Source organism: Phaseolus vulgaris, chromosome 6 (assembly GCF_000499845.2).
Source record: "Phaseolus vulgaris cultivar G19833 chromosome 6, P. vulgaris v2.0, whole genome shotgun sequence".
NCBI classification, from domain to species: domain Eukaryota; kingdom Viridiplantae; phylum Streptophyta; class Magnoliopsida; order Fabales; family Fabaceae; genus Phaseolus; species Phaseolus vulgaris.
Genome location: NC_023754.2, coordinates 29,754,859 through 29,766,355, shown reverse-complemented (window position 1 = coordinate 29,766,355; position 11,497 = coordinate 29,754,859). Strand labels below are relative to the sequence as shown.

At 34.1% G+C, this 11,497-nt stretch overlaps 3 protein-coding genes across 3 annotated transcripts; 2 read left to right on the top strand and 1 right to left on the bottom strand.

The window, feature by feature from the left end:
• The first annotated feature begins 994 nt into the window (after window positions 1–994).
• LOC137832742 (anthocyanidin 3-O-glucosyltransferase 7-like) lies at window positions 995–2,705 on the top strand. Its single transcript, XM_068641068.1, has one exon. The coding sequence runs from the start codon at window positions 1,105–1,107 to the stop codon at window positions 2,470–2,472; it is 1,368 nt and encodes a 455-aa protein (XP_068497169.1). The 5' UTR covers window positions 995–1,104; the 3' UTR covers window positions 2,473–2,705.
• Window positions 2,706–3,093: 388 nt separating this feature from the next.
• On the top strand, window positions 3,094–5,725 carry LOC137832741 (pentatricopeptide repeat-containing protein At4g31070, mitochondrial). The gene is made up of 3 exons (XM_068641067.1): window positions 3,094–5,082; window positions 5,219–5,304; window positions 5,402–5,725. Exon 1 carries the CDS (start codon window positions 3,182–3,184, stop codon window positions 5,003–5,005), a length of 1,824 nt encoding a protein of 607 aa, XP_068497168.1. The 5' UTR covers window positions 3,094–3,181; the 3' UTR covers window positions 5,006–5,082; window positions 5,219–5,304; window positions 5,402–5,725.
• Window positions 5,726–8,176: 2,451 nt separating this feature from the next.
• On the bottom strand, window positions 8,177–9,747 carry LOC137832740 (protein FLOURY 1-like). The gene has a single exon (XM_068641066.1). It carries the CDS (start codon window positions 9,318–9,320, stop codon window positions 8,343–8,345), a length of 978 nt encoding a protein of 325 aa, XP_068497167.1. The 5' UTR covers window positions 9,321–9,747; the 3' UTR covers window positions 8,177–8,342.
• Between the last annotated feature and the right edge of the window lie 1,750 nt (window positions 9,748–11,497).

Sequence of the window (11,497 nt, the reverse complement as noted above, 5' to 3'; positions counted from 1 at the left end):
GCGCGCAAATGAGTGGCGTGAGCTTCAAAATAGGGTAGAAAAAAATATATTACATCAGTTCTTAGAAACAATCAGTGTAATATATATATTTTTTTATTTTTTTTTTACTTAGAATAACTCATATTACATCGGCTAAGTCATCTAACCGATGTAATATATGACCCATATTAAAAAAAATTGAATTTTTTCATAAAAAGTGAGTCATAAACTTCACATAGGTAACCACTTACAGACACACCGGTAACCAGTTGTTGTGTGTCAGTATATGTGGAGAAACCTACATCGGTTAAGCCATCTAACTGATGTAATATATGATTTTTATTAAAAAAATTGATTTTTTTTTCATGAAGAGTGGGTGACCATAAACGTCACATAGGTAACCACTTACAGATACACGGGTAACCAGTTTAGTGTGCGTTACTATATGTGGAGAAACCTACATCGGTTCAGTCATCTAACCGATGTAATATATGATTTTTACATCGGTTAAGCCATCTAACCGATGTAATATATGGTTTTTATTAAAAAAATAATTTTTTTTCATGAAGGGTGGGTGACCATAAACGTCACATAAGTAACCACTTACAGACACACGGGTAACCAGTTTTGCGTGTGCCAGTATTTGTGGAGGAACATATGGCTGGGTAGTGCTGGTAGGGTTATTACACCGGTTAAGTCATCTAACCGATGTAATATATGGTTCTTATTAAAAAAAATGAATTTTTTTTCATGAAGAGTGAGTCGACATGAACGTCACATAAGTAATCACTTACACACACGGGTTACCAGTTTTGCGTGCGTCACATAAGTAACCCCTTACAGACACATAGTTAACCAGTTTTGCATGTGCTACGGATCATATATTATAATATAGAATCAGTGTCACATCCTCATCAAATATCACATCTACAACGTCAATTAATGTCACACAAGCGGTGTCAAGTCTGTGTTAATGGCCGAAGTGTCAATAAAACATTTTTCATTTTTTCATGGAAAGTGTGATGAGCAAGGGAGAATATATTGAAGTGTTCACAGATCTATATAATAGATAACCCAACAAAATTCCATTGTTCTCATTCCTCTGAGCTCAAAACACACCAAATTATGGAAAATTCAGAAGGGAAGAAACATGTTGCAGTGTTTAATTTCCCCTTTGCAAGGCACTCTACTTCTCTCTTAAACCTGGTGCTGAAGCTAGCTAATGCTGCTCCCAACTTGCAATTCTCATTCATAGGCACTCACCAATCCAACAAAACTCTTCTGATCTCAAAGCCCCAGATCCCTGACACCATCAAGTTCTACAGTGTAAGCGATGGAGTCCCAGAGGGTCATGTCCCGGGTGACCACCCAGTTGAGCGAGTCAACCTTTTTCTTCAGGCTTGTCCTCAGAACTTGCTAGATGGCGTAGACATGGCAGTGGCTTACACAAAAGAGAGAGTTACTTGTATCATATCTGATGCTCTTGTGGCACCTTCTCTCACTGTGGCTCAGCGCTTGAACGTTCCATTGGTTTTAGTTTGGCCTCCTTGGTCATACTCACTCTCTGCACATTTTTACACTGATTTAATACGCAGCAGGTATAACTCTGCAGCAGGAGACACCCCTTTGAATTTGGTTCCTGGACTGTCTATGATGCGAGTTGAAGACTTGCCAGAAGATACGATCATCGGTGTCGGTGAAGAGGAGACACTGTTTTCAAAGACATTAGCATCATTTGGAAGTGTGTTGCCTCAAGCTGAGGCAGTGGTTGTGAATTTTTACGAGGAACTAGACCCACCGTTGTTGGTTAATGACATGAGGTCAAAGTTTAAGAATTTTCTTTATGCTGGTTTTGTCTCTCTTTCACTGCCTCTGCCACCCTTGCCTCCATCAGACACAGATGAAACTGGGTGCTTGTCATGGTTGGACAAGCAGAAGGGTGGGTCAGTGGCATATCTTGGCTTTGGGACAGTGGTGATACCATCTCCACATGAGATTGTGGCAGTGGCAGAAGCACTGGAAGAAAGTGGTTTTCCCTTTTTGTGGTCTCTTAAGGAGCATCTCATGGGTCTTCTGCCAAGTGGGTTTCTTGAGAGGACAAGTGGAAGTGGGAAAGTTGTAGCTTGGGCTCCTCAGACTCAGGTTTTGGGACATGGTTCTGTGGGAGTGTTTGTGACTCACTGTGGTTCTAACTCAGTGTCTGAGAGCATATGCAATGGAGTGCCTATGATAGTGAGGCCTTTCTTTGGGAACCAGGGGTTAAATGCGAGGATGATTGAGGATATTTGGGAGATTGGTGTGAGAGTGGAAGGTGGGGTGTTCACCAAAGATGGGTTGGTGAAATGCTTGAGGCTGATTCTGGTGCAGGAAGAGGGGAAGAGGATGAAGGAAAAGGTTGTGAAAATGAAAAGGACAGTGCTAGATGCAGCCGGTCCACAAGGGAGTGCAGCACAAGATTTCAACACTTTGCTGGAACTGGTTTCTAGATCTTAGTTCATGGCCACTGGTTGTAGCACTCAGCATGCAAGTCATTGTAATTTTATTTTCACATTTTGTTTCTTTTTTTTTTAGCTGAATAATAAGATAAATGTCTCATCTTTCATTGGTGGGAGAGTTTATCAGAAATAAAACAATGGAGAAAGTTGGATGGGGATGCCCACCATTCAAAGTAGAAGGAAACTTGAATTTCAGCAATGAATGTTGTCTTTTAAGCCTTTTTCTTAAAATTTCAGTTATTTAGCTTCTCTTTTTGCATCTTACTTTTGTTCAAAATTTCAGATAAAGTTATGAACACATGCATTCTCTATAGGTGCTATTTTTTACTAATTAAAACTTGCTAAGATTCGCAAACACATAAGAGTTGATTTACAAATACTGATACATTTCTGGACACTAATGCTAATTGCTTTTATTTCTTTATCAAGTGATCCAAGGTTTAATTATTGGTTTACAAATGATTTGGACAGTTGTTGGTTTTTAAAGTTTTTTTTTGTGTATTTCTTAAATGAATCTTAATTATATTTTAGATTGTGATCCGGTTTAATTAGTATTAATACTTCACTAGTTCACTAGGAGAACACTAGTTTTCCTAATAATTATGTATTATTCATAATAAAATATTTTATAAATACTATTTTATATAGAACAGTGAAGTAGGAGTGCAGTGTGTGTGAGTCTGAATTTGGAGAATCCTCTGCCCTGCATGTTCTTCTTCACCCCACGCCTTTTCACCACTGTGGCCCCCACATGTTCTTCCCCTTCCAACCAGATCAAAACGTTCCTCTCAAAGGGTCTTTATTATCAAATACTTCAACTTTTCACTCAACTCCATTTCTCCGCCCACTCTTCCATTCCCTTTCTTCTTCCTTCAGTCATCAGGGCAAGCTCCTCTGCCCAATCTCATGCTTTTGCCACACAGCTTCATTGCTTCGCTCTCAAGACAGCCTATCACTCTGAAGCAGTTGTGTCCAATTCTATCATCACCATGTATGCAAAGTTTTCAGATGTTGAATCAGCACGGCAAGTGTTTGACACAAGCTCTCACAGAGACCCCATCACCTGGAACTCCTTGATTAATTGTTATTTGCAAAATGGGTGTTTCGAAGAAGCTTTGGAAGTGTTGAAAGATGTGTACTTTCATGGTCTTGTTCCTAAGCCTGAGTTGCTAGCTAGTGTGGTATCCGTGTGTGGGAGGAAAATTGGTTCAAGGAGGATAGGGAGACAGATTCATGCTCTTGTTGTTGTTGATGAGAGGATAGGACATTCAGTGTTTCTGTCAACAGCTTTTCTGGATTTTTATTTTAGGTGTGATGATTATTTGATGGCTTTACGTGTGTTTGATGGGATGGAGGTGAAAAATGAGGTTTCTTGGACTGCTATGATATCTGGATGCATTGCTAACCAAGATTATGATGGGGCTTTTGCATGCTTTCGAGCAATGCAGGCCGAGGGAGTTTTTCCAAACAGAGTGACATCAATTGCTCTGTTACAAGCTTGTGCCGCGCCAGGCTTTCTTAAGCATGGGAAGGAGATTCACGGTTATGCATTTCGTCGTGGGTTTGAATCATGTTCTACTTTCTCATCAGCACTTATAAATATGTATTGTCATTGTGGAGAATCACTGCACCTTGCCGAGCTAATTTTTGAAGGGTCTTGTTGTAGAGATGTGGTGTTATGGAGTTCAGTCATAGGGAGCTATTCTCGAAGAGGGGATAGCCACAGAGCATTAGAGCTTTTCAATAAGATGAGAAGTGAGGAAACTGAACCAAACCATGTAACTTTGTTGGCAGTGATCTCTGCCTGCACAAATATATCTTCACTAAAGTGTGGTTGTGGACTCCATGGCCATGTCTTTAAATGTGGATTTAGTTTTAGCATCTCTGTGGGAAATGCACTTATAAACATGTATGCCAAGTGTGGTTGTTTAGATGGTTCTCGTAAGATATTCCTAGAAATGTGGAACAGAGATTCTGTTACGTGGAGTAGTTTGATCAATGCCTATGGCCTTCACGGATGTGGTAAACAAGCTTTACAACTTTTTTATGAAATGAGGGAGAGAGGAGTGAAACCTGATGCAATCACCATCCTTGCAGTTTTATCTGCTTGTAATCATGCTGGTCTTGTAGCTGAGGGACAACAGATATTCAAGCAAGTAAATGCAGATTGTAAAATTCCGTTAACTATTGAGCATTATGCATGCCTAGTTGATCTTCTTGGAAGATCAGGCAAGCTTGAAGATGCTTTGGAAATACTGAGGACAATGCCCATGAAACCAAGTGCAAGAGTATGGAGCTCTCTAGTATCGGCTTGCAAGCTTCACGGCAGATTGGACATAGCAGAAATGCTAGCTCCACATCTTATTAGATCAGAACCAAATAACACTGGTAATTACACATTGCTGAATATGATCTATGCCGAACATGGTCATTGGCTTGATACAGAACAAGTGAGGAAAGCCATGAAACTACAAAGGTTGATGAAATGCTACGGGTTCAGCCGCATTGAGGCTGGAGATGAGAGTTTCTAGCATGGCAGAATGCGCAGCTTTATACAAGAGTGGAAAAGAAATTCATATGATTATGGATACCAAGACATTGTGCATTGGTTAGTGTATATTCTTAACAAATATCAGCTTTATTTTTTGTGAAAAACGTACGTGCTAACAAGTCTACCAGGTGGATTTGTTTAAAGGAACAATGCAAGGTCACATGTCTGACATAATAATGTCTTTATTCTATAGGATTCTCTAGAAAAGTTTACTCACAGTACTCCAAGACGTTACAGGCTTATTACCCTTATTCTCTTGAGGGTGTTTATTGTATTCTGGTAAGCTTATTTGGTGCTTCCTAACATACCATGTATGATATATCCGTCATGCTCCTTCAATTTTCTGTCATCTTACCTTACTAATATTATTTTGCAGAAAGTGTATAACTCAGACAAGATTAAGGCAACTTTAAGATAGAAAAGAACTGTAAGGATACTTTCACAATGATATGAAGAAAGATTATTTTCGACTGATGAAAGTTTTAGACAGAAAAAATAGGATTGTAAACTGATGTAAGTTATAAATATATCACTTTTCATAGAAAAATATTACATCGTTGTGTAGGGTATTTTTGGCTTTCTTCCTCTCTGTTTTCATGTTTTGATTTTTTTTTTCTTGTTCCATTCCTTTCTATTTTTCCTCTGTATAAAAAAAAACTATTTTTGATATGTGAACAAAAACTAAGGCTTTTGTGCTGGAAAAGCTTCTAGTTTTTTTTTTTTTTTTAATTAAATATAACCTTCGTAAAATTTAACAAATTTATAATAATATCTAAAAAATATGGATACACGTCAATTTATAATAAAATTAAATATATATATATATATATACCATATTCATTTTAATCCATACTTAATTAATCAAAATTATAAGTTTAATAGACTTTTTTTTGTCTTACTTTTTCTTTCCTGATAAGTCCAAACACAAATAATCAATAACTAACGTAACGGACTACTTGTAATTCTAGAAACAGATTTCGAATTTCTTCATTTTTAATAACTAATAAAAAAACACTATACACGACTTAAGAGGATAAGTTTCCATTTAATTGGCACTAATATTATTAATGAAAAATTTAATAGTAACACTTCAGTTTTAAAATGAAAAAAAAATGTTTAATAAAAAAATTCTGAGTTAACTTTCACAAAGAAATTGGTGTTTTATATATTTCTTCTTCTTAAATTCTTTATAAAATGCGAAGTTTATAAATTTACTTGTTGATTATAAGATAAAAAATTTGTTTATCAAAATTTTAGATAAGTTGAGTATTTATAAGTATATAATCTTAAAACTAACATTTAGTTATATCTTGAAAAATATATTAGATGTATTTCGGAGCCTGGATTAGCTAAAAAAGAGAAAAGAGATTAAATGGAACCAATTACTTGTATTTCTCGTGAGTGAGGTTTTGATAAAAAGGTAAATGATAAAATTCATATTTAACATAATTATTAAAAAGTTCCTAATCATAAAAGCTTTACTCAATTTTTGTTTTTCCATTAAAAAAAAAATAAAAATAAAAAATAAAATAAAAAATAAAATAAAAATAAAATATATATATATATATTAATATTATGTTCACATAGTAACATGAGAGTGTATTTTATTTTGTTTCTATTTTAGTTTATTAGCAAAGCTTTACAATCTTACTCTATATATCATGTTGACCTCTAGTCTCAAAGTTAAATGTTGAATTTGAAATACATTTTTTTTGTATTGTTGATGTTTTAATTCTTTTTTCCCAAATAAACATATCAAAGTGAATGAAAATATATGATTTATTGTTAAAATAGTTTTTGCAAGGCATGTATTTGATCACAACTATTAAACTAATTTATAAATAATTACATATATTAATAATTATTAGCTAAATTCAAGGACATCACTGATAAGATTTCAAACCAAATCTTTTATTTAAATCAAGTTGTTAACTTAACTTATATATGATTAATATGTATACCATTTTTAGAAGTTATTTTTAAACTTATGATAATTGAAAACATATTTAATAAAGTATTTTGATGCTGTAAGTATTTAAATTTTAAATAGTAAACTTGATATAAAGATAAATAGTATGAAAGTTAATGTAAGTTATAAAGGATAGAAAAAAAATATGAAAAATAAGACAGTGATGTAATTTATAAGCAATGTAAGATTTGATTGAAATTTCAAATAATACTTTCATGAATGAAGAAGGTCAGAGTAAATAGTGAATTTTAAAGACTAAATTGAAAATGACTGGTTATAACCGTTGTATCATCTCATAATTCTCGAAAAATTAAAAAAAAAAAATCAACTTTCACTCTAATTGAATTGGATAACATTTTTTTATATTTAAGGACTTTTAATTAATCATTTTATGAGTTATGTTAGTTCCAAGGACTAACTTTGTTTACATTATTTAATTAAGGAGACACTTTCACGAATTTCTTCATTTTAGCTTATAAACAAGAAACCAGATATGAAATATGAAGTCAAGAATCAAGAATGAAGAAGATACTTGTTTTTGTTCCTCTATTTGACATATTTCTTTTACACACATTTCTTCAAACCAAATAATAGAAAACTGTTTCTTCCACTCAAAGGGAGGCACAATAAGAAAATACATTCAGAAAGGACGAGCGCTTGATCAAAATTTGAAAGGGTAAAAACTCATTTGATTTCTACAACACTTTTTAACTTCTGATATTTGCTATCTTCTTACAACTAATGTTTAGTATCTTAAAGCCTGAAGTTGAAATGGCTGTAAGATTTCCATGTCATCACTAAATGCCAGAACTTCTGGTTCTGAATATCCTAAAGATGTAAAGAACAAAAAAGTAGAATCCTTGTCCTAAATCCGCTTGTGACATTACCCGACAAACACCACTTGGCCCATATGATTCAACCAATCTCTAGGACCACTTCACTGGGTTGTTTGCTTCCTCATTCATCAGATACCTAACTCTACTACACTCACTCAATCAAAATGGCAACTTCTACATTTTTCTATTGTGAGGTTTCTAACAAAAATATTTTCCAGCAAACCAGATAAAAAATAACAATCCAGAAGGTAAAGGAATGCAACAAAACCACCAATTTGGACAGATACTTGTGCATCATGAAATTCACTCAGTCACAAACACACACACACAATTAGTACACCAAACCTGAACCAACTTTGAACCTATATTCCTGTGTAGCTATTTCATCAACACTGTTAACGAAACATGTGGATAAAACAAACAGCAAAGAAATATATAAATGAAAATTTACATTTGAAAGGCAAAAAAGGCACTTTTTCATTGAACAACCATGTCCATGTGCATCATGTGACTTACAAGTGCTGTGGTGTATGAGGGGGAGAGAGATTTTGCGAAGAGGCCGCATCTAAATCATTATATTCAACAGAGAAATTCAAGAACCCGCCGCTACCACTATCGGCATCCTCATCACGATCGTTATCTACTTGACCAACATCAAGATCAAGATCAACGTCAACATCAACATCCACATCCACATCACTGGCTGTGCCTTGTTCATGTTCATGTTGTTCATGTTGTTCATGTTCTTGTTCCTGTTGCTGTTCTTGGAGCCGCTGCTGAATCTCGCGATCATTGATGAAGTCTCTGAGCCTCTCCCTCAAAACCCCTAACTGGCGTTCCAGAAGGTTCTTCTGCGACTCCACCTGCTCCACCGTCCACTGTAGCGACTCGATCACTTCAAGATCGTACTCCTGTTTCTGCTCCACCACCCTCCGGAACTGCTTCGCCTGAATTTCCACGGCGCTCTTCTCGCTCTGCAACCGCAGGATCATCGCCATCGCCTCCTCGGCCGCGGAGGCCGCCGCCCCCCTCTCCTGCTCAATCTCCGCGCACGCCGCATTGAGCCGCTGGCGCTCCGCCTTGACCATCCTCCTCAGGGACACTACGTCGAACAACTCGTCCTCCAAACTCTCCTCCCTCGACCCACTACCACTACCACCACTATTATTATTATTATTATTATTGCTATTACTATTTTCCGTTTCCTCCTTCAAGTTCTCCTCTCTCCGCGGTTTCTCCTCATTGGAGATGATCGGAGACCGCAGAAAGCGTAACCCGAATAGGAAGATCAATAGGAGTCCGAGGATGTTGAAGATTCGCGAAACGTAGCCTAGTAGGAGAAACCCGCAACCGAGTTCAGTGAGTTGGGTGAGGAAGTTGAATGTGGAAGGGAAATCCATGAACATGAGGAGAATGAAGCGGATAAAAAATCGGAGGAACCTGTGGTAAAATCCAAGAACAGGAGCCACCAACAAACCCAGAGTCTGCATCTGCGTCTGGGTTGGGTTGGGTGAAGCTACCCGATTTTGACACCACACCCAATCTTAGCGTCAAAGGGATGATGCAATCCAATCCCAATCAGAGAAAGGGAACGAAAATATAAAAAAAAACAAAAACTAGGGATTTGGATTTGGATTGGGATTGTGAATAGAAGCAAAACGAAAGCGAAAAGGTGTGTGGAAATGGAAATGGAAGAAGAACGTTGGGTGGCGTTACAAGGGTAGAAGGAGAAGTGGCGTCACTCTTGTAAGCCCAGAGAGCGATGAAGTAATGCAGTTATGTATGTATGAATTCAGATTTTGGATCTGACCGGTTACCGAAGAAATAGATGTGTGAACAATCACAATTACTCCGACTATTTCAGACATCCATTTTTCCGTACCGTTACCACTTCTACTTTTTTTCTTTTCTTTCGTTTAATCAACTTTATAATTCACATTTTCTCACTTTCATAGCTTCACACACTTCAAAAATGTGTAATTACGATCCTATCCACTTCATCACACAGAGATCAACATTAAGACCGTTGTTGATAGTAATTCATAATTATTAATAATAATAATAAATAGCAATGATGACGATTATTAGTGCTAATAAATTCTTTCGCCTCCCTTTTATAATAATAAAAACTCACTTTTAAGAATTGGACTGTCCATTTAAAATGAACAAAAGAACACACTAAATACTGAAACAGATAGTTTACAAAAATTAATTTTAAATAAAGTTATTCCCTCTTCCAAAATTCCTATGCAAAGTTTTTTTAATGAACGACTAAGGTTTGCATTTTTCTTAATTTTTTTCTTTAATTAAGAGTGATTAAATTGATTAAATTTACATAATTTTGTTTGTATTTGAATGATATGACATATAAGAAATTATGTTAAATTTGAGGTTAAGATTGAGATTTTTAAGATTATTATTGTAATTAAATATTTAATTTTATAGTAAAAAATTGTCTAAAGTTTTAATAAAAAATAATATATTGAATTTCAATGTGATTAAAGTTTTTTTTTATTAATACTCGTAGTGATAAAAAAATTTGTTTTGATGGAATTTTTTTTTACGGATTCAAATTAACATTGCTATACAAATACATTTATATCTTGTACTAAATTAATGTCTTTATATTTCAGTTTCACTCTCTAAGGCAAAATAATAAAGTTATTTGTTCTTTGATTTTGGTAGATTTTCCTCTTCTAGATTGGAGTATCATATCTTTATTTTAATTTTCTGTAAAAAAATAATAAGTATGCATCAATGCAGTTAATAAATTGATTTACTTGATAAGATATTAATTTATATTTCTTATGGGAAAATAATTTTCCTTTATTTTTTTATGAATTAAAAATATGTAAAATATATTTTTTTATCAGTGTTCTACCCACTAAGTGAATGCTTACTATGTATTTTAAGTTTTTCTGTAAATAAACAATTAGACAACAATGTTGATGATAAGTTAATATGATTAATAATTATTGGTACAAACTTGCCTTTTTATAAATTAAAATATAAATAAAGTAGAAAGTATTTTATTATTATTCTATGCACCAAGTGGATAATTAATATTTATCTATAAAAACATAAATAATCATGAACCACATCTGATAATCAAATTCCTTTTAAAACAATTTGATGATAAATCAATGTGCTGATAATTATTAATTTGTACTTTTCTATGACAAAATAACTTTCATGGTTTTTACGACAAAAAATTTAACATTTTAGTAAAAGTAAGAAGAAATTCTTAACTCTGATGTTAGATGAGAGTTAGACTTATTGTAGTTTCAAAATATACATTAACAAAATGATAGATACTATTTATAAGTTTTTAGATAAATAAAAATCATTTACGATATTTTTTTATAAAGTGACACACATTTATTTTATCTTATTTTACAATATAAATAAAACTTAAATACTATGAAAATTAAAAATTAAAGTTTGAAAATATAAAAAAAACAACTTTATATAAAGGACCGAATGGTTCATTTATAGAAAAAAAATACACTTATCTTTTTCATGGTCTTTTTTAAATGACGTGTACATGATTTACGAACTCATATATAGAAAAAATACACTTACATAAAAGAATGTGTGTGTGTGAAAAATCATTAATTTAGGATAATCACATTATTGTAAAGTGATTAGCTTCTAACTTAGTAACTTG

Bases quoted from the DNA above. Each gene is read 5' to 3' on its own strand.
- LOC137832740 (XM_068641066.1), bottom strand. From the start codon at position 9,320: ATGCAGACTCTGGGTTTGTTGGTGGCTCCTGTTCTTGGATTTTACCAC.
- LOC137832742 (XM_068641068.1), top strand. From the start codon at position 1,105: ATGGAAAATTCAGAAGGGAAGAAACATGTTGCAGTGTTTAATTTCCCC.
- LOC137832741 (XM_068641067.1), top strand. From the start codon at position 3,182: ATGTTCTTCTTCACCCCACGCCTTTTCACCACTGTGGCCCCCACATGT.